Source organism: Pygoscelis adeliae, unplaced genomic scaffold (genome assembly GCF_000699105.1).
Source record: "Pygoscelis adeliae isolate BGI_AS28 unplaced genomic scaffold, ASM69910v1 Scaffold42, whole genome shotgun sequence".
Classification (NCBI taxonomy): Eukaryota; Metazoa; Chordata; class Aves; order Sphenisciformes; family Spheniscidae; genus Pygoscelis; species Pygoscelis adeliae.
The window spans coordinates 10183814-10207157 of record NW_008824283.1 but is presented as its reverse complement, the minus strand read 5'-3'; the positions used below and the strand labels follow the sequence as shown (position 1 = coordinate 10207157).

Genomic DNA, 23344 nt, shown 5'->3' with positions numbered 1-23344 from the left:
ATTCGCGCAGTCTGAAGTCACCTCCCGTGGGACCCCCCCGCCCCCGCCGGACCACATGCCCAATTTCACCCGCGGGAGGGGAATAGGGACAGGGAGAGCCAGACGGGCGTCTCGGCGCTCCCCCGCGAAGCCGGGCCGTGGCACGGCTTAAGGGCAGGTAAGGGACTTAAGCGTGTGATCACGGCTCCCTGCAAAAGCCCGATTTGTGGAGGCTGGATGTACGCAAGTCCGGTGCAACATGTACTGTGGCAATGCCGCGTTTGGTTGGGATGGTGGTAGCTCAGGAAACCCCAACTCTTTCTAAAGCACCGCAAACACTCTACTGGTTAGCAAGACCTTGCTTTCCAGGAACTGTTTTCCTCAGTATCGCCCTTTAAGAAAAGCCAAAGAAACCGGTTCCCTCATTTGATGTGGAAGGGATGACAGCATTATCTTGACTGTTTATGGTGTTACTTTATCACTGGAAAGTGAAACCACTCGTGAAGTACTAATCGAATAACAAGAGCAGCCATAAAAAGTGTCATTGCATCCTTGTACAGGTAGAAAAGTACATCTATGCGCATTTATCTTCGGAGAAACAGAAAAGCTGAATTCAGGCGTGCTCTGAGCTGGGTTGACCTGCGGGAACCTTTAGCTGGACTTGCACTTACAATCTGATCTTTTGGCACAGCAAAGACGCTACAACCGTAAAGATCTATAAATAAGATAAACTGAGATAATCATGTAACCTCAGCTACTGTACCATTTGACTCTGCTGCCGGTGAGAACAATCTTTGTTCCCTGATTTTGGAAACAGCCTGTTGTCAAGCAAAATGACCATGGAAATCCATGGGAGTTTTGCTCGGATGAGGACTGGAGTTGGGTATAACCTTGGGAGAGAAGGGTGGTAAAGATACAGGCTGGGCTTGTTAAGGGGTTTTGGCTAAGGGACAAGAAACGATGTTCAACATAGCAAAAGGTTAACAGCAGAGGTGCTGCAAGGTTCTTTGCTGGGTCTGGTGCTGCTTAATGAACTGGAAAAAGGAACGGGCAATGATACAGCAAAATTTTCAGATGACATTAAGTTTTTTTATCTTAAGTCAAGCCCAGCAAAGACCAGATGGAACTTAATCGTAGACTTAACCCCCGAGGAATGAGGGAAAAATGAAGACAGAGGACGGGAATTAAATCTCAATATTTAAAATTTGAAGCACTTGGAGAGACGAAGGACTGAGTATGCACTTTTCTGGGTTTTAAATGTGTTGTATTAACTCAGGAGCATCGTGAGAGAAAGAGCAATGAAAATCTCTGCTCAATGTGAAACTGCGGGCAAAAATTATGGTAGATTTCAGTGGGAACTGAACAGAGAGTAACAAAGAAAATATTATAATGTTTTATAGATCTGTAGCTGCTACACAGATCAGTGGGTGTACCTGAAATACTTTGGGCACTGCTGGTCATCTAGAAAAGGATAATACAGAACTAGACCAATAACAATTATTGGCACATAGGAAAGCTTTTATAGCACTCACTGGATGGAAAACTCCAGAGTGTGTTAGGGAAATGTAATAGTCTATAAAATGATAAGTAGCATAGAGAACCTTTATCAGAAGCTTCCGTTTTACTTGACAGCCTAGAAACAAGAGGAGATGTAATGAAATCAGAACTGATAATAGGAATTGCTTTAGGAGTAGATAAACTGGCACTGCCATTAGAAGTCATGGAGGCCAAAAGAGCAGGAGCATCTCTTTGCATTACAGGATTTGCACAATTATTAAATTTTAACCCATTATGAAGAATGTGTTAAGCCTCTTGTTTCATACTGAAAGTAATTTTTAACTATGAGAAACTGATAAAAAAGACTTCGTCTGAATTGTCTAGGACCAACCACTGGTAGGGCGTCCCACCTGAGGGACTTTCTGATCACGGGATCTGATTGACATTGGCAAGTCCTAGGTAAAGAACTTTTTTCTACATCATTTCAAACATTTCACCCTGTGCAACAGTGTCTTCAGGTCTTTCACCTTGTTGTCTTCATCATCTACAGCAATTGTGTCCCAACCCTTCTTTGATTTGGACTATGAGTTTTCAGGCTACAAGTGTTTCTGAGACCAGTAGGATAATGCAGACTGGTTTCTTGGGGCTCTGTGTCCCAGTTGACTTCCAGTGGGCATGTCCTGGTGTCTGGAAAGCCACGAGCTCATGCTGTCACCTGTTCTGAGGGGAATGACTACATGGTCTGTCTGCTCTCCTCGGCCACCTGGGTGCCTGAAGTCTTAGCAGTTCTGCTCCTCTCTTGAAATAGTTGGAAACAGCCCAGTGGTGCAAAAGTTACCAGGAGAATTCCCAAACTTCATTTTCCTTTCCTAGGGAAACCTATAAAAACCTTCTGCAAATTAAAACCACAGCATTGCCTGAGTTGTTTACTTGCGGGTTTGTTCCTCGCGGTTTTTACAACGCAGTTCTCTTGGTTGGTATTGGAGCGAGCTGTGTTTCTCCTTTAACTGGAGGGGGCTAAGGGATAACGGGGAAGCTGTCAGCTGTAAATAGACAAATTATTAGATAAATCCCAGAAGAAACTCCTAATTTCCTGAGCATGGCCATATGCCGAATTTTGTAGTTTTCACTCCTCCTTATCCCTCCTTGCAGCTGGAGTGCAACAGTAAGGGCACATAATTTTAAAGCTTGTTTCAGGGAAATTTATCATTCACATAGGAAGGCCCTTCACGTATCTTTCACGTGTCTGGAACATACCTTATAGACCATAGTGTGTATATATATACACATAGACTTAGTGCTCAAGACTACTGGAGATTAAAGGGCTACCAGAAAGAACAAAACACCATCGTTTGTTTTTATTTCTACTCAAGAAGTGCTAGAAAGTCTCCCAGAATGCTCCATGGAAGCCTTTGCACAGCAAACTGTTGGTGCTGCAAACACCTCAGACTTCATGTACTGTGAGCCAGATCTCAACCTGATATCAAGTTACCACCTTATGTGTTTCCAGGGACTGTGATTTTACCCTAGATGAGACTGGCTCCAGCAATGGCCAACTATCTGTAAAGTTAAGCCTGCAGGTGAAATGGCTGAGGAGAAGTGTTTACATTGGGAAGCCTCTCTTCTACTACCTCTGTGAAATTTCATCATTGATTTCAGTTTCATATATTTCTTGCGTAACCTGATTTCAGCTACCTAGGGGGGAAGACTGTAATACTACAGCAGCATTTAAAAGGTATCATTTATTTGTTGATGTGTAAGAGAGAAGTTATGTCGTGGACTTCTGTGGAGCCAGGAGGTCACTGGTAAGTGCTAGTGGAAGGTAAAGTTTTAGTTATTGCTAGCCAGTCCTGTTAGCACTGGCAAAATACTGCCCACACAAGTGGTTGTTCTTCAGGATTGCTTTAAAGTGTCTAGCACGTGGAGAAGCGTCATGCGCTATGCAAGTCCTTGGGAAACTTTGAAAGAAGCTCTTTGTGGTGTAGAGCCCTCTAAAGGATGAGGGATCCTCAGGAAGAGGGCCCAAATTTTAGCAATTAAAAATGTTCTTGCTGTATCTCGGCCAAAGTTTAATTCAGACTGTTTTAATTAAATAAACGTGCTGACAGAAACAGCAGTGGTATGTTAGTCGTGCCACATGCCCCTTTTCTCTTTACATCCTTCATGGCCACAATGTGAAAGCAACCTCCTACGTGAGGCATAGCACTTTGTACAGCCCTTAAAATGAAACCGGTGCTTGCTCCGCTTCGCTTTACCAGGCCTCCTCTTCGTGCGTGTGTTGGTGTAAGTTCAACAGGCCAGAAATGCTGCTACAGTGTGAACTAGCACAAAAATATATTCTAAACTATCTTGGATTTATTAGATAATGGTCTTGTTTATCTTGCTTTGTCTTTATTCTTTCTATATTCATTTTTATCTGAGACATATGCTGGATATAAATTGAATAAGGGGCTACTCCAGGCCCTGTATTCCACCCTGATACATCTAAAGGATGTTAATTTTTGTTTAAAATCACATGTGTGTCATATGAGGTTACACTGTATTTCTCAGCTCCCTTGAAACTGTAGATCTTTGAGTCCCTAGGCCTGAGATGAACTCATGAGGAGTAATACCACCGTTTCTTTTATTAACCAGCAGGGAGTTGTGTATGTCAAAGGGTTTCGCAGAGCAAAAGTGATGCGAAGAGATGGGACCAATTTTCTTCCATTTAGTGTGGGTTACCGGGGTTAACAAAACAAAGCTCGTCCCCCATCTCTGCTTGACATACTGCTTTTCCCACCTGGTCACTGGCGGTCCCGAAGAGAACGGAGGCGATAACCCTGCCTGGGGCACAACACCCGCGTGGCCAGGCTCGGCCAGAGTGACGGTCAGCTGTTGGGGGGAGATGTCACTTTGGGGAAGAATAGCGAGGCCATGTGCTTTGTTAGCCCCAGCTGTGTCCCCGTCAACCCCTGCGCTGCCTGGGGGGGATTAGCTGTGTGATGCACCAGGCAATATTTCCCTTGGTGGCCCTCAAGAGATGATATCAATGTTGCACCAGCCAGATGACTGCTCAAATGGCTTCAACTGCCCCAGTCGAGGAAGCGTGTTGAAACAATACTGGGGCCAATGCTTGAAAGAAGCAGAAAAGCTGCCAGGCGCTGCTCTCGCTCTCGGATCCTGCAAACTTAAACCGGCCCTGAAGTCAACAGGCGCTCACGGTCCTACGATTTTTCAGTTCTCATCTTGTTTTGTGCACAAGCTTCAAGCAATGTTGGACCAGAGCATGGCTTGTAAAGTAGTTTGGTTTGAGAGCTAAACAATAATATCAGGGGCCCAGGGACTTTAGATTCATTAATATATTTTGCACGAGGTAAAAATAATGGTTGTTGCTTTCTTCCTAACCAAAGCCTTTTAGAGCATATTTATCCCTACTGCAGTTCTGCTGTAAAGTGGTATGGGGGATGTGTTTATTCCTTAGGAGCAGCAGCATCTCCTACATACAGGCAGTTTGAGATATTTAAAATACGAAAACAGAGATTACGTAAAATCACAGTTCATGAATCTTAGATTTATCAAGGACTTTCTGGAAGTTCTGGATTTGCCAGCACAATAGCAGCTACCCACTGTAATTTCAGCCCCTCCTCCCTTCTTCACTCTCCCCTCATTTGATTTAATGTATGTTAAATAACCTTCTATTTAGAAAATAGTACTGGCATAATCTACAAATATGGCTTTTGGCTAAATTAATAAATAATTACATTTTTTACATAGACAATTGAATTTCATCCTTCATTTGCATTTTCTTAGTGTACAGTTTATTGGTTTTGTATGTTTTTTTCTTCCTAGTTTGCAGATGTTTCCAAGTTAGTATATAACTTCTGGACATTGATGCATTCTAATTCACTGGAGCCTAAAGACTTGCAGTTTGCTAATATACGTAACTGTAAATGCATGGTAAAGAATTCAGTACCTATACATCTTTTATGCAATTTTCTGCATGTAATTTCTCCCTAATAGTAATTATTAATTTTGGAATAATAGTAATTAGTCCAATAGACTAATAGTAATTAGTCCAAAATGCCTTTTTTCTTTTTTTTTGACTCGTGGTTGGGTTTCAGTTTTTAGTCTCTATTCACACTCTGAGTTAAGAGCTTTTTCTATATTAGCCAGTAATTCAGCTCAGTGAGGGTAGATCAGCAGGCTGACTTAGACGCAGCTGGTGCTGATGCCCCTACCTCTGTCTTTATATGCAGTTTAGGGGTCTTACTTCGGACTGTATTTAGTCTGGCCCTTTGAACAAAACGTCCCCATCGTACATGTGGTTTACAGTTGTCCAGAGGACTCAAGAGTAATGGAGCACATTTGGTGCACCCTTGGGGCGTACGTCTCTGTTTATTTTATTTCAGAAGGAATCTGGTTCTTGCGTGCTCTGTGGGCTGAATGAGCACGCAGTCAGTGGGGATGATTGGAAAATTTACTTTCAAACCTCATTACAGAACTCAGACAGACTGGCTGGGTAGACACAGCCCATCAGTTGTACAGGTATTCCTGGTCGTTTCAGTGGGAATGACTCATGAGTATGGGTTACTTAGTGTAATAGCTCATGGCCTGACTCTTTTTCTCTCTCTCTGTTGTTTTTTTTTTTTAAGAATCCTAAACAAGGCATATTCCTATAATTTGCCCTTAATTATACTTCATTATAAATTAAATCAATAATAAACAAGCATGACATCAGGAAAGGTATTAATGGCTTCTCTTCTGACAGGCAAGTCTTCAATTTGCACAGTACAGATGTGAAATGACACTATCAGTATGTATTTGGGCTACACAGCGATGTAAACTGCACACAGGCTTTCCCCTTTCAGCCAATTCACCTTGGCTTGGTAGACTGACAGGGAAACAGTGAATCCTATTTCTGTTGCTTTTGCACTGAAGTCTAGGGGAATCCTGCAAATGGAGCAGCTATTTAAGTGTGGCCCTGTGTTCATACAGCCACCCCGTGAATCTCAGATGAGTCATCCCTATCAGACCCCAAATAGCTGGCCTTTAGGAAGTCATTTCGGCCAAGTACCTGAAACCGTAAGCAGTTAGACTCGGAAGCAGGAGCAACTTGGATATCTACTGCAAATTTGGAAAAAGCTGCCAGTTAGCAAGTTATTTTCTTTCCCACACTTCCATTTGTTCTTTCTCGTGACCAGGGTGACATCTGGAAAGAGAAGCAGTTTAGCTTTTTCCTAAACAATGTGCTTTCTTCCAGGACTCTCTGCCTGGTGCTGTTCTTACTGAAAGTAATAACATAATTACCATTAAATTAAAAGGGATCAAGAGGAGGCTCTCATCCCCTACAGGAACATACAGCTAAGTGAAGCTTCTCATGCCACCAGCACTTAACCTCCCAATTTCAATTGCCACTTTGGGATGCTGGAACAGGTCGTCCCTGTTTAAGGAAGGGAGCAGGCTCTCCATTTTTTAGTTGCACAAAGAGGGATGGCCACTTTCTTACTTGTTTGTTTTAATTACTTTTAAGTGCCTATTCTGATCTTTTTCTTCAGTTTTACAATATTAAAGCTCATGGTATGAAGCTCAATACCTCCTGAGAGAAAGAGCTTTAATTCTCACTCACAATAATAATGGTAATAAGAACAATACATTTTAATGAAGTCAGGGATTGGGTTTATCTAGTATTTCCAACTGCCTCGCAGCCAAAACATCTTTTTTGTGAACTACCGAGTTTGGGATTTTTAAGGTTCTGGCTTTGCTGTATTTACCTTTGATTTCACTAATGACTGACATGCTTTCCTTCAAAGCGGTAGGTTTGCCAGTTTAGTAAATAGGACCATCATAGTTTCAGTTTTAATTTCCACTTCCCTGAGTCTATAACTTCGCTTCCTCCATTTTGTGTGCACGCATCACTTTAGAAGAGGAGTTTAAGCTGTAGGTGTAATCTTAAGTTTTGTAGGTGTAATCGTAACAGACTTAGGAGATGCTAACACAAGGTTTCAGCATCTACGGCAGAATCACAAGTACCTACCAAGGAGAATAAGCTGTTATGAACTGGAAGCATCTACACCCTTGCCACTGGTTTTGTGGCCTGTATTGAGAGCAAGATCTTGTCTTTACTGTAACTAGTAAAAGATTATCCCAGCATTCATGATTGTGTGCTGTCATACAAAATCTGAACCACATACTGTTTTCTTATATTTTGACGTTTCAGAGGTGACATGCTCCTGTATATATATTTTTGATATATAAAAATAGGACTTCCTCTTGCTACTCAAAAAAATTTAGTCTGTTCCATTTGGGTTTTTCCTCCCTGGGCTGGACAGACTTCATAGGTCCTAGCCCCAGGCACTGCAGTAATACAGCAGAAAGCGGGCTGGCGCGGCGTGCAGCCTGTACGGCAAGGTTTCTGCTCCTTATACGGTCAAAATTGTTTGTGCCCTCATTGTATTTGCATGTATGTTGCTGTGTTTTAAAGCTCATCCAAAGGATGCTGTATTCCTAAATACAAGGGGTCGGGACACAATCTGATTTCTATATGAAAGTTTTGGGAGTAGAAAAAAAACTAAGTGTGGAAAAGAAGTTCAATTCAGTCAAAAAAAAAAATCTGAGAGGAGAACTGTGCGAGGTTTTAAAGTACAGCTTTCTTGATTGTACCCTAAATTTTAGTTTATCTGCAAAATTACACTAGAGAAAAGAAAACTGTGTATTTATAATGAAAACCAGAGGCAAGCATAACAAAAAAAAATCACAGACTTACAAAGTCGGAGTTGTGCTGTTAAGGGAGATTGAGAAAACTTAAGTTTTCCTGGAGGTAAAAGACAGGCCAACGCTTGCAGCTCTTTGGGGAACTTCTTCGGTAGGAGGAAAGGCAGCAGATTCAAGACTCCAATGGAGACAGAGTGCCTCTTAAGGCTGGGAGAACTCCCATGCCCACTGAGAGGATTTGGGAATATTCAGTTTCAATTGGATGGCTGTTTCAGGGATTGGGTTGTTTAAAATGATGTGAGTTTCTGTGTGCTTGGTTGCTGGCTGGGGTTAAACCATGACAGTTTCACTTTCCAAATTTGGTTGTAATAAATGCTTTGAAGTCAAATATTGTGGACTATTTGTCTTTAGAAACCAACCAGATTTACTAATTCCAAAACCTGATATAGATAAGAAGGAAGTTTAAGAGATGAGCAATAACATTATAATTGCTCTTTGCCAGCCACTTAACACACAAAAGCCATTGCTTAGCTCTTAAATATAAACATCAGATTATAAACCAGATCCCATTAATTTGGTGATGACAGATGTTTTCCTTTATTGTGGATTTGTGTTTCAAAAGTCTCAATTTACAACCAAATTATTAATCTAACGTTAGCATTCTGAAGATGATATTAAAAAGTTAATTGAACTTAAATCTAGTTGAGGTAGATTCAGCTCCTGAGTCTGCAGAGACCCTTAAGCAATAACTCTGGTCCTGTTCATCCCAGAGGGCTGTATTAGCTCTGGCAGGTAAAGACTGTACTTTTGGTATGAATACCTTAACCAAAATACCTAGTTAATAAACTGGTAACGCAAAAGTGTACTCCTTTTCTTAGGTTCAAAAGCCACTGCTACTCTCTAACCAGTTTCTAAAACCTTGACATTTTCTTCTGCATCTCCATCTTTACTGGGTAAACTTTTACTTTACCTCTTGAAAGTGTCTATAAATGTGAAGCATAGTGAAAAAGCGTGTACATTAGTGTGTAAAAAGAAAAACAGGTCTCCCCAATTCACTCAAGCATATGATGCTATGTTTTTCTTTTTAAAAATATCATTCATTTACCAAAACTTCACCAGTGTGTTGGCTGTAAACTGTCCAGAGTATTTGGGTATACCCTGAGGAGGAGTAGATATGGCCTGGACTATAAATCGTTTTGAAAGAATCCTGCTGGGTTTGGTCTGCAGAGCTCGTTTGCTTCCTCGCAGTCTGCTGTTTGTGGTTAATGAGTGTATTTGCAACTTCTGAGGATGTCATTGCTGCAAGGGTAACTTCTGTTACTGTGCTCACACTATTCCTTTTCAGGCAGTGTTTGGCACGAGCATGATCCAGCTCACTGTGGAGTAACCCTTGAGTTTCTCCATCCACACAAATATCCTACTCTTGCAGCCGTCCCAGGGAGATTGTAGGACAGGCTGTCCCTACAGCAGAAATGTGAATACATTGAGAACGTATAGCGATATAGTGGGCTTGTGAGAAAACCTGTCTGTCCTTTCTGAGCATCTAGGGAGAACTGGGAGGGCTGTACTGGTGGAGCAAAGCCTCGCTGCTGAGCCCAGAGTGGTCATTTTGGAAATAACAAGTCTTGTGCTTACCCAAAATTTGACTTATGCTGGCTCAGCTAACGGAAGTTAAAACATAGCTGTATAAATACTGGAGTTTTTATACGTGGATGGGATTTTGGTAGGAGTAACACTATAATTCTAACATAACTATGCTAACGAGGCTAAAGAAGTTCGACACGTCTTCCTTTGGTCAGGACTGTGCTCAGAGACAAGATCTGTCCCTCATTTGTTATTAAAGCTCCAGTGGAACAAGATGAATACAGGGAAAAAGACAACCATCCATCCAGTTAGGCCGTGGGAAGGGGCAATGGTTGAGAGGGGGGGGTGTAGGGGGAGGATGTAGGAGGATACGTTCATGGAGGAACTGGACAGGGATGGTCCAGCCTGGGGGGGGCTTTGTCAAGGGAGCTAACTCCATAGCATTGTCTTCTCCACCTGATACAAGTGTGAAATATTCTCCAGGCATCCTTGGTATTTCAAGTGTCATTTACAGATCTGAAGTGAGGTAACAGTGCAGCTAGCACCGGTGCAAGTTCTCCTTGAATCTTATTTAAGCTGTGTTTTCCACAGAAAATTTGGTCTTCATAATATCAAATGCAATTTTAAAGAAAATTATTTAAAAATTAATAATTCATTTCAAATATCCTCCTTCTGGCTCTTTTTCTTGATTTTTTCCCCCAACTTTGTTCAAAGTTAGTAGAGTCATGGTTTTCCTCTCACGCAGTAGTTTAATGGCTTTTACTCCTGTGCTTGGAAGACCTTTATAAGAGTTTTAGCTCTGGAGCTTCAGTCATGCACCGATTAAACAAGCGGGAATGATAGAGCTTATCCTGTTCAGCCGTAAATCTTTAAATCTGACTTTAGAGAGCATGTGCCGCTCATGGTATAATGTGGAACTGGGACAGTTCATGATGCCCAGAAAAGAATGACCAGGTTATTCCCACGGGCACAGGTTTTATTTTGTCCCTGTGGTCCTGTTATTGAAAGTGTGTGCACACAACAGAAACCCACTTTCTCTCGCACCCAACCCATCTGTCATTAAGCACGTGCACGGTGCTAGGCTTAGATGGGAGAGCATTTTCATATGGAGCAGTTCGGTATTTGGTGTGAAGATTCATTAAAGTTTTCAAGGGACAATTTCATTTTTAGGAAGTGCTGGTGGTTAAAAAGGCATATCACACAGAGACGCTGAGGTACTTGGTTAAGTAGGTTTACTGTAGTCTAAATAAAGCAAGGAATCAGTTCAGATAGTGGCAAAGTATTATGCACTTTGTATTTTAATTAGAGATGGTAAAATGAAGGTGTTACCAGTTTCAGGAGATGGATAAGCATCTGGTCTGTTTTTAATTATTAAAACAATTGTAAGAAATATAACAAGTATTCATTAATTTAGTTCAGCATAATTAGTCAATGTTGGGATAAAACTTCTGTTCCTATGACTTCTGGAGCTGCATGTTGCAATCTGTATCACTTCATTAATATGGTATCCTAGTGAGCATGTTTCCTATTTTGCTCCCACGGGTGAGATTTAGAGGTATGATGGAGCACTGTTTTGACTTCTCACAGGATGAGCTGGATGAACTTCGGGCTGAAATGGAAGAAATGCGTGACAGCTATTTAGAGGAAGATGTTTACCAGCTGCAGGAGCTCCGGCGAGAGCTGGACCGGGCAAACAAGAATTGCCGCATTCTGCAATATCGTCTCAGGAAAGCGGAACAGAAAAGCTTGAAAGTTGCACAAACAGGCCATGTGGATGGAGAGCTCATTAGGAGCCTGGAGCAAGATTTAAAGGTGGGTGAGAGATTCATATTCAGAGCGAAAGAGAGCAGACCGGGATTTGGCTCCCTGCAATGGAAGGGAAGATGACACATGAAACAGGCAGTAGTTCTCCAAACGTCAGGACCAATTTCCTTGTTCTGCGGTGGAGAACAAATATGCAGCTTATCATCATAAAAAGATGTGTTAGTGAGCAAAAAAACATGTGCTTAGATTCAAAATGAAAGAAATGCAGTCAAGTTACATTTGTGCATTTGAAAGATTTAAAGGGTTTTGTTTTACTGGTTTTACTGAAAACCTTAGCTTTGTAAAACTGTATAAACAAAACCTGATATGCTTTTCCCAATTCATGCTGTTTCCTTCCTTTTCTCTTCTTGCTTATGCCAAATAACTGAAAAAAAACTAGTCAAAGTTGCATTTCTTAGTGCCTAATGAGTTACTCATAACAGGAACAGACTGTTACAATATTTTAGCAAGGCAGATAGAGAATCAAAATGCTATTCCCATAAAAACACAAATTCCTGTAAAAATTATGTTCATACTGAAACAGTTTTTATATTTTTCAGAAATGTTTCCATCAAGGCTAAGCTTTGTATAGGCATGATAGCTTATCTAGCTTTACTTGTCTGTCTTAATATTGCTATCTTGTAGCTGTTTTGAAAATATCTTCTATAGAGAGGGACTGCTTACCACTAGAATTATTAAGCATTTTGTACTTAAAAATGCAAAACATAAAACCTTCTGAAACTGGAATGATTGGTTCCCAGCAGTGGAAATGAGAGTGACATATCAAATCATCAAACTTTTCAAAATGTCAGACCTAATTTTCTCTTTTATGATAGAAAACAAATGATAACCTTATCATAATAGAAATGATACCTTACTCAGTAAAAATGTTGTACATAGATTCGAGTGAAAGAGATACTGAGTTTTTTTAGTCTGTTTGCTTTGTTTTTGCTGACTTGTTGTTATTCAGTAATTCATCATTTTGCATGATGAATCACCTTTCCAAATGTTTTTGGAGTAAATATTTATTCTTGTTAGGCTGGACTCAGAAAACCTAAGCTAGCATATATTTCTGTGCTTTCGTATCACTCTTGCCTAGTTGTGATTGCTGCTAGAGCAGCAAATTTGGGTGGATGAGACTACTGCATGGATGCGGCTTTGATGGATGACCTGTCAGCTTTACAGCACAATTCCTCATCTTTTGTTTTATCGACGTGATATGCTGCGACTTTGATGTGAGGGTTTGGTATCTGCTTGTTCCCTCCTGCTGTTCATGGCATTGCCTTAGCATAATGTGGAGAGGGAGCTGGAGGTGGGTAATCAAATATATTTTCATCTTGGATTTCTTTATTAGAAATGAATATTCATTTTGGTACTTGGAAGGCTTGGAGTCTTTCATCAACAGTCTCATAATGAAATTAAAAATCTCTCGGCTGTCTAGGGTTGTAATATGCTTCCTACCGTAGGAGATGTACTGTAGCTGTTGCTCCTCACGGATCCTCTTCATGCATTTGTGCTTTTCTGACCAGGTAGCCAAAGATGTTTCTGTCAGACTGCACCATGAGCTGGAGAGCGTGGAGGAGAAACGTGTTAAAGCCGAAGATGAAAATGAAATCCTTCGGCAGCAAATTATTGAGGTGGAAGTATCCAAGCAGACACTGCAAAATGAGCTGGACAAGTTAAAAGAGGTAAGCAATAGTCAGGAAAGCCATGCAGAGTGGTGTTGCTGGGTTAGATGGGAAATTTGGCACGCAAGTATCTTAGACTAACTCTTACATGAAATGCCTACTGATCTTGCTTGTACAATTGCCCAAAAGATCTCCTCGCCTTTGTTGTATGTCCCAGTGTGTTGGTAATTTAGAAACTGTAGAGAGGTAGAGGAGTGATGCGGGGGCTTTTGTCCGGGGCTTCTGTCCCATTTTAAACTGCCTCCTCAAAGCCTCTCTTCCTAGTGGAGCAAAACTATCTTTGATTTGAGTCCAGCTAGCTTTGACTCTCCTTTACGCAGCCTGGGACTTCCACCTATTTGAGAGTCAAATGAAGTGTGCGTGACTCGTCTCTGAGAGGATACTTTGGATAGGCAAGCCGCCGCTTTGGCTGGTGCTCTTCAGTGGTGACAGTGGGAGCCACTAGCATGAGCTAGGCAGCAAGAATGTGGTCTGTAATGTATAAATAACATTGCACTTCAGGCACAGAAATGCTGTCTGTTGAGAAAAGGGATCATTTCAATTGGAGCTGACACATAGTCATACTGGGTGAAGTGGCGATCCTTGGAAGCGAGTGAGCTGAGGAGCAGGGGACAGTAAAGGAAAGCCAAATACTAAGCGTGGCTCTTTGCTGGAGCCCACATCCTGGTCTGTAGCGGTATTTCTGTTCTCTTAGCAGTACAGCAGATTGGCAGCTCACAACCTCTGCTCTGTTTTAAACCAGATTGAGATAGATCATTTAAACATAATGGGGTAAGGCATTTATCTTCTGAGCCCTGGTCAGATTTAGAGAGCTGGTGCAATTATGTGTTATTCTAATCTTTCAAACAATGCTTGCGAGTCAACTGGCACAAAGCCTGACTCAGTTTTATAAGGACAACCCCTATTTAATTTCTCTGTGTGTTTGGGTTATGAGGAGTCCAGTGCAAGAGTTTTGGAGCATTTTGTACCTAACAGAACAGATCATCAGCCGGTGTAAACATCAGTGTTGCTTAGATTACTTAGGAGCCTGACGCAAAAGATGAAGTCTGCATGATGTATTAGCTATTCTTCTTTCTCAATGTTATTTGTGAATGCTGTGCTTAATGGACATGATACCATGTTACAGGGTCTGCAGTCTATATTCCATACAAAAATACTGTGTCATCCACAGTACTGAATGTATTGCTTGTTGTTGATTAACACGCAGGTCCACTACATACTGCTTGATGGTCTTTGGGATTAAGCAGTTTGAGAAACTAAATTGTGGGTGAGCAGTGGGAAAGAAACTGGTCCAGCAGTACTAGAGTCTCAAGCTAGCTCTAACCAGGCTGAATTTACCCTGCTTCTTAGATTGCTGCAGCCTAGCAGGGCAGGGAAGCCCAACTAACTCAACTACCTCTCTGCTGCATTGCAGTGAACGTACCCTTACTTTGGAAGCAGACTTTGCCCCATAAGAGGCAAAGGCTGGAGGAGAGCTAGGGAAAAGGGGAGATGGCAGGCAGAATGATGGGATGCTTTTATGGTGATCTGGAGGCAGAGCAGGGCATAAGATGTAGCGTAAGAGGTGGTAGTAGTAGTAGAGAGAGTCTGGTTTTTCATAGCATAAGTGGTGGTTTCTCTGGGAGTCAGAATTTCATAAGGTCACAGTAGGTGAGAAGACAGAAGTTTGGGTCCTCAGCAGGTCACACAAGGACAGATGAGCCAAAAGTTGGAGAAACACAGTGATATGTGTGCCAGATAAGTATGTGTTTGCAATGTTGTTGACATTGCTGGAAAAAAAAAAAAAATCTTGCCTCAAGATGTGTTCAAATAACTACCAGAAGCAATGCCTCTTCAGGAACATTTAATGCGTACAAAGCTCTAAAGGAATGTATTGTAGACATGCCAGTGGGAAAACTAGTGCTTTATATATCAGGAGAAAAGCGACCCAAAGGCCATGTAGCTTCTTCCCAATCCACCCTAACTATACATGTCGTCTATCTAAAGGCTGACACTTAGGAGGACCGTCTTTCCTATCCAGCCCTGGAGCATTGCCCGAGACCCAGTTAGACAGTATTCACTCTCTGATATAGCTCACTGTCACCATATGCTCATTTTCTGTAATATCCTTGACTATTCTCAGCCCTTTTCCTCTATCATCCTCTGATCCACAAAAAGGTTTTCTCACATCCGCGTTCATGTTTATTGCTTAATTCAGTGCTAACTTCTGGTTTGTCCTGCCGTATAATTCCCTCGGGTCCAGTTTCTCGCTGCAGTGGGTGGCATGTTGATTACCTTTAATACATTTTGCATGCTGAAATATCTTTAGGAACTGTACACATCTCTGAAAGCACTCTTTCTTTAAAGCCACCTTCGTTTTTATCATAGTCTTTTGAAGAATTCCTAACATTTGCGTTGTTTAGTGCTGTTATGGATTCTTTCACCCCAACACCTGTTTCAATCTCCTGTGATACTTTCAACAGGATATTTTTTGGTGTGAAATATATACAGGCTTACTCTGTCTAAATAAAATTCTTATTTCCTTTAAAAAAGCCTTGCAGTTTTAACTGGGAAATTCATTTTTGCCTCCTCCTGACCAGGTAATTTCAAGTTGTTGTATTAAGTAGATATGAGAGAGGCTTTCCTCTTTAGTCACTAGATAACATTTCTCAGTGTGTCTCAGCTTTGCAAATAATAGAAGCAAAGTTACAACAAAGAGGAAGGGTGACAAGAAGTCACCTGCCATGTCCTTCACAGTGCTCTTATCTCCTCTTCTACCGCTGTGTCATAGCTAATGCACTTCCCTCCCCAGTCCCAGATGCTTCTGGATTCCCATTTCATGACATGCTTTCAGAAGCTTTTGCATAATCTATCAAAACCACATCTAGACTCTTGTTTTGTTCTGGTATCTGCCAGGTACTCCCCATCATCAAAATATACTGGTTTTCACTGATTGTTTCAATAAGGAGCTCTGAGATCATCAGTGAGTCACTTACAGGTTTTTAGGATATCCTTTTTTTTTTTCTTTTTCCATAAGCGTGCTCCATCCCTCCAGCCTTTTCAGCACTTCCAATAGATGTATTTTGAGCTAAGATATGGATCAGTAAGGATTTTTAACCAATACTTGTGTATTTTATTGAGTTCTGATGTATTCCAGTTAGACACCATTCTTCTCTGAATGTCTTCATCAGCTCCGTGGCATTCACTTTGCTTAATCATGCCACTCTACTTCCTTTTTTTCAGTCCTCTTAGCCAAAAGATAATATGGTGCTTTCCTTTCCCATAATGCTTCCTAATTTTTTTTCAGATTTTGTTTGTTTATCACTGTGTACATTCATCACTCTGCTACTCTTGCCTGAAATACTTCCACTGATTCTTTTGAAGCTATTTATTTTACCGGGTAAGAATGTTTTCTCTCTGAATATTTTTTAACTTCACTCTCTGTACCAAGTTTTTCTGCTTCAGTGCTCTCTAACTGCTGCAGCACCGTGGTTCATTGAATTTTTTTCCACGATTACATTCACCTACTTTTTCAGTTTCCCTTTTTCAACTCTTCTCTTTTTTCTTTTTTTTTACTGTGAACTTTTTAGCTGGTTTTGGGCCTCCCTCTGATGTCTTTTTTGTGGCATTCTCCATCAGAGCTTCAGAGTTTTCCTACCGCTGTGAACACTTCTTTGTAGCATATCCTTGCAAAACTGAGATGTCTCTAAGAACTGTCCCTTCTAGGAATTTGCTAGGATTTTCTGTGACTTACCAAAGCTGCTTTTTCCTTATAACTTCAGAAGCAAAGGCAGTGTACCCTCACAGATTTGATAAGTACACATATCGCTGCCAAGGCTTGCTTGCTTTTTTCTCTTGTTGTCTAGATTATTAATATGGCCATTTGAGTCAATAGGCTGCCAGGAGAGAAAAAAATGACTCCATCACTAACAGATTACCTCAGCAACATCCCTGCAACTGTCATTTTCCACTTCCTAATGTCCTAATTCAGCTCATGAGAAATACTGATGTGTATTAAGAATTTAACTTGGTCAACCAGTAAGCGTTCAGAAAACTCTTTCCAAAGTTTCCTTACTTTGCACCAATGCAAAACCCTTACCAATTCTCTCCTGAGCATCTACAAACCAGCTCTTTTCTCAAAGGCTTGACAACAGCAAATGGATTTTCTTTGCGATCTGAATATCTTCCACTCAACATCTAACCCATCCCAAACCTCATTTCCTTGGAGCCACCAGGGCATATTTAGGGAACGTCTTCCTTGTATTTTCTCAGCAAAGATATTTCACAACTAGATAATCTATCTTTACCGTAAGTTCAAACAACTATGAAATCATGCTTGGCAAGTGTTGGGTGCCTTTATGTAGTGATCATTAATTCCCCTGCAAGTAATACCTCTCAGAGTAATCCTCTCTCAAAAAACTCCATACCTGGGGAAGAATAAACCATTTTTGCTACTTATTGTAGAAACGCGCTGAGATGGCACAGGACCTGCTCCTGTTCCCCATGGGGAGAATGAGTCGGTCGCTTGTTCGCAGCTGCTAAATGTGTATTTTCTCACGTTCTTTGTCTGGGTTTGGCGTGAGCCAGGGAAGAGAAAGAGGCATGGTCGTGGCAGCGCTGACGCTGCTGGAGAAGGGTAGCCCTGCCGGACTGGACAAAGAGAGGGGAGGATTAGGGACGGGGGTAGCAGCTGCTGAAAGGTTTGACGTGAGTGCTATGAAATGGTTTAGCCTGAAATGAATGAGAATTGTGTAACTGGGAAGAAAGGGGCATTTATTGCTTGTGGGATGGCCGTACTGAGCAGGTGACAGTCTCTCTTTATTGCTGCTGAAAGCAGAAGGACTGGAGGGGGAGCCACCGGAGGTGTTGCTTTCTCTCTTGCAAGGACCTCTGGCGTAGCAGCGACCTCCCCCGTGACACTGAGGTTTTCTTGGCCAGCTCCTAACTTCAGTTGAAATCATTTGTGCTTCGAGCCCTCCAGGTTGTTGGGACCGTTAGTCAAATAACTAACAGCACGAGTGCTGTTATTTGGGCACGTTCACTCGGGAAATCACTTCCAGTTGATGGAGGACCATGGCTGCAGCTCATGTTCACTGGTGTTTTTACAAAGGCAGGGGCAAAATGGGAAGGCAAGAAATACTGTTTCCATTCATTTCCACATGAGAGGAGAGAAGTGCAAGTCCACTGGCCGTTAGTAATGTCTCCAACACATCTCTCTAGGACACACACTGAGATGAAAACCAGTACATACTGTAAATGGGCTTTCCCAGGTTATCTGTGGGCTTTTTAGGGCAGTGGCTTCTCTCAAGGCTCTTTCATCCAAGGCTTACTTGCTAATGGGGATGCTGTCATGCCTGAGCTTACCCTCTTCTCCTCCCCTGGAGCACCTGATTTTTAAGGCACAGTTCAAGAACTGCTGCTTTTAACAGTCAAAGTAATTTTTCTGTTAAAATATCTGTTCCTTTTAACAGAGTGAAAAGCTGCATTCAAATGCTTATAAAAATTATAGAAATATACAAGATGAAATATCTTTCAGGCGTAGAGACAAATTTTGCTCCAAAGTGCATGTGCACTACTCTGTTTAACATCACTAGAGGTAGAAAGCATTTTGCTGATAGAAGAATTTAGCTCTATAAACATAATATAGCAAAATGACATCTTGAGGCTACTTCTTAGAGCTGAGCATGACAGTCTGATTTTCATTACCTTGAACCTTCTAAGTAGGGCATAATACATGCAGCATGTGTGTAAAGCATGATTATTCCAATCTGAAATCACTTTTCCCTCTTTCCTCTCTGATATAAATACATAGATATGGTGCAAAGTAATACACAAATGGTGAAGAAATTATTCTTGGTGAAAACACACTTGTTTGTAGAAAATACTGCCAATATTTTCATTAGTTAGGACTTCATACATGTTTATTAAGGTAGCACATAATGTTCTTCGGTCATTTCTCAAATGAAATTTACTCACTGGGGTGAAGTAGGGCTATTCTATGAAAAATCTTTGATTTTTGTAATATATGAATTTTCTTAGTTATGAATGAGTTTAAATGATGGGAATTTGCAGGGCAAAGAGAAGACTTGTAAGCTATAGATTAAATAACATTAAAAGGGCTAAGCAAGATCACCATGTTGACTCAGTAAACCTGCTTAGAAGTTACTACTTATGACAGTTATAAGTAATGAAGTCTTGTGCAATAATCATAACCAAACCCATTAACTGCATGAAAGTTTACCACAGCACCATGTTGTCTTCAGTATCTTTTTTTCGCTGTGATAATGAATTGGTACCTAAACCACAGTGAATGATTTATACTCATTATGGCATTTCAGGAACTGTACAGGTAGTGAAATGGTCTGCTCAGTGTTGGTGCCAACAAACAGGGTGGAGGGAAGGAGTGGGAATGGGTCTGGCTCGACTCAAAATGTATAGCAGTTACAAAGCAAACTCAGTAACATAATTATTCTTTTTTCCAAGGAATTATATTATACATCTTCTAATGCACTGTCCATATTTCTTTTTAGAAATTTTAAAAATAGATTTAAACAACCCCCCCCCTAAATTTTCAAAATGTTTTGTGCCAGTCTCTTATGCTTATAAATGCCCTCCTCGCCCCGCCCCAAATGGTATCTGCATCTGAATTTATGATTTACCAAATAAATTGCCACCTAGCTCCAGCTAGTCTTTATTTTCTAGGTATTTGCTATTTGTCCACGCTTGCCAGCAATCATCTGACACTGCTTCCAAATCCTATTACAATGTTTGAAGTGAGGGGTTTTAAGAGAAAATAATAGTGACTCTGCTGATCAAATCCAGAGTTTTGCATCATGCAAAAACCTCTGCTCTTCTGTTACTCAGCCTGAGCAGAGCCTCTCATCCCAGACATGGGCTTCCCCTAATTCACCCTCTTCATGGCCTCGCTCCCAAATATGTTGGTGGACCTCAGCTGGCCTTTGCATATGGAGAAATTACATTTAAGTGATGGCATTTACAGCGGGAACAATGACCTACCATAGCTGCATGATTGTCCAGGTACCAGTTAGTTATAAGGAAACCTTCTTTGTATAGTAACTGAAATTCCTCTATGTCCCATTTGTCGTGTATTTTTCTTACTATATAGCAGAAGTCTTTCAGTAACTAAAAGATTGCTACTCTTTCAATAGCAGAGACTGGCATGGAGATAACCTCCACAAAGCTCAAATTGTGTATTGGTCTCCCCATCCTCCACGCAGTTACCAAAAATAATCCTGCTCTCTGTCACATGGGCTTCAGCAGTGACAGTGCAAATAAACTGTAGCCTCTGTGACATCTATATAAAACTTTAATGGGAAAAATATGGGCTTATTTTTCATTCCTTCCCTTAATCTATTCACAACATAATTAAAGGTCTTCCTCAGCAAGTCCTTGAGAAAAATTCGTAGCAAATCCTTCAAGTGCTGTTCTGGGGAGAAAAATTAGGGCATGCTCTCCATATTCTAAATCACATTTCAATTGGGGCATAACTCCTTGATCAAGACAGTACCCTTTGCTGTCTTTACCAAGGTGTGGGCAAGACTTTGTTCCAGAGCAATCAAATTTTCACAGCATGCTGTTGTTCTGTGAGCAGAAGCTGGGATTTAAAGCTGGAATATCCACAGCTGAGCATACACTGAAGTTAATTAGGAATATCCCTCGTCTTTGCGCTCTCTGGTGAAATTCAGATCAGCCACTGTCTGGCAACTGTTCACGTGGGAAGTGTCATACAGTGTTTGGGGTGGAGATGGGTACCCAGGGCATCGCAGTTTCAGAGATGTCTCACGCCCTGCCTTCCCTGCTTTCCTCCCAGGGCTCGGAGGAGCCAGCACAGACCCTAAGTGAATCTGGCCTTGAGCATATCAGGGAGCTCCAGCTGAAGGAGAAAAGGTATATAAACCTGTAAAAAAGCACCCTTCGTTTGGCACTCGGTGCAAGCTGGCATCGCCAGCAAACTCGGTGCCACTGCTCCTGCAAGGTGCAGCTTTCCTGCCGCACTTTGGCTGGCTCACAGTGAGCAGGCGCCAACTGTTTTCATCTCACATCGCCGGTAATTTCATCCCAGCATCTGGAGCTCTGGGTAGCGGGATGGAAAAGAGGAAGAGACAGTCTGTCAGGGTGAGAAGAGGAGCTTTGTGAGATGTGTAGTTTCTTACTGAATTTTCCAGATTGCCTGTGGTTTTTGTTGTGGTGATGCTGCATGTAGGAATATGTGTCGCATCGGAGTATTGGCAGCCACAGGGACGGCACTGTCCGGAAATGCTTAGGCAGGTGAAAAAAAGTCAGAGCTATTGATTTCTGTCCTTCTTTGAAAGGGTTAATTGATTATTTCTCTTTTCATATTAATTATTTACACTTGCTTCTCTAGCTCTATTTTTAAAAGGAGAACATAACTTATTGCACAGATAACTTATGAATTATTAACGTATCACTACTCAAGCTGTCAGAGGATGAATGAGGGGAAAGATCTGACCGTCTTGGCAAGTTTTGCCTTGCCACATGCTATGGCACTGGGCTTTCCCCCTTCCCTACCCCTGGCACCACTGGGCTTCCCCCCTCCCCTACACCTGGCACTCTGCTGGTAAGCCTGACTCTGCCACCCAAAGCCATGCTGTCTGTCAGGCAGCCCAGCTTGGCAGTGCGTCACGCATTGCCTGGATCCGTCAAGTTGTTCTCCATTCCCCTGGAATGGAAAAATGGAGTCGGTCAGTGCAAGTAGGTCGGGAAAAGGGTTTAAGTGGCAAAGAGGTGGAATTGAGCAGCTGGGACTCTTCAAGCAACCTCTAATCAGCACATTTTGCTGTTTTCTGTAAATAACCTGTTTCCTTTGTGCCACAGATGAGGATACTTTCACCCATCTTGCTCTTTTTGCAAACCCAATTTGTGCCAAAGCAGTGGCATGTGCAGTATTTCAGCCCCTTTCTCATCCCCATGGGAGTTATCCCCACAGATCCCCATGAGTTTTGCCAGCAGTTATATCGCCAGGGAGCTCACTGCAAGGCTGGCATGTTTTTTCACCCCGTTCCTACACTCAGCCTGCTGAGAAATGCCTGGGAAGGAGACAGTTTCTGTTCTGTGGGAGGAGGTATGGCGAAGCCTTCTCTTGATTTGGGTTTGGGTTTATGCCTTGATGTGAGAAAGCCTGAAGCTTCTTTTAGTACCTGTAATGGTGGTTCATTCAATCTAGAAAAATGACACATCTGCCCCTAATGCATACAGTACCTCTGATTTCTGTGTTTCCTTTTCTTTTTACTGTATATTTTGTTGCAAGATGAAAGCTCGAGCCCAAATGAATATAAGCATTGCAAGATATTCTTACCCAAATATGAAAATTTGAGGTCTTGCTCCAGTGATAGTAGCTGGAGCTGGGGTGGGTAAATTGTGTTGATATTTAGGGACGTCAACATAATGTCTATGTGGGCAGAAAGAGCACAATGATCCATCTGAGATTGCCAGATGTACGTATTGGTCTATTTAAGGCCTCTTTCTCAGGGATCACTCCAAAATAGTTACAGTCCAATCTTTTCAGCGTGCTTTTGCTGCAGTCAGCTGTGCCAAGAGAAACTGGGTCTTGTGCGGAGATTGGTGAAGGCAGCTCTCCTCACCGTCGCTGTGTGCAGAGTTCAGGATGAATTCCCGTCCCTGAGTTCAGTGGTGTCAAAACGGCAGATTTTGAAGTGATGAAGGAGGGAATAAAGTAATTAAATGACATGATAAACAGTTCTAAGCCAGATTTAAATCTGAAAGCCTTTAAGTTGCTTTTCTCTTCAATGTTTTTCATCATATATAATATATTTTTCTATCAAAAATAATTGAGGATTGTTTGTTCATCTCCCCTTTCAGTTTTCAAGACTCTGGTCCTTCATAGAATCATAGAATAGTTTGGGCTGGAAGGGACCTTTAAAGGTCATCTAGTCCAACCTCCCTGCTGTGGGCAGGGACATCGTCAACTAGATCAGGTTGCTCAGAGCCCCGTCCAACCTGACCTGGAATGTTTCCAGGGATGGGGCATCCACCACCTCCCTGGGCAACTTGTTCCAGTGCTTCACCACCCTCAGCGTAAAAAAATTCTTATATCTAGTCTCAATCTCCCCCCCTTTAGTTTA

The 23344-nt window shown here is 41.7% G+C and overlaps 1 protein-coding gene across 1 annotated transcript in view; it reads left to right on the top strand.

Moving 5' to 3' along the window:
• Nucleotides 1-11341: 11341 nt before the first annotated feature.
• MTCL1 (microtubule crosslinking factor 1) overlaps nt 11342-23344 on the top strand; it is a 101289-nt gene continuing 89286 nt past the window's right edge. Inside the window, 2 exon segments of the mRNA XM_009318538.1 lie at nt 11342-11562; nt 13083-13241. Of these exon segments, the coding sequence (XP_009316813.1) occupies nt 11365-11562; nt 13083-13241 (357 nt within the window). The 5' untranslated portion in view covers nt 11342-11364.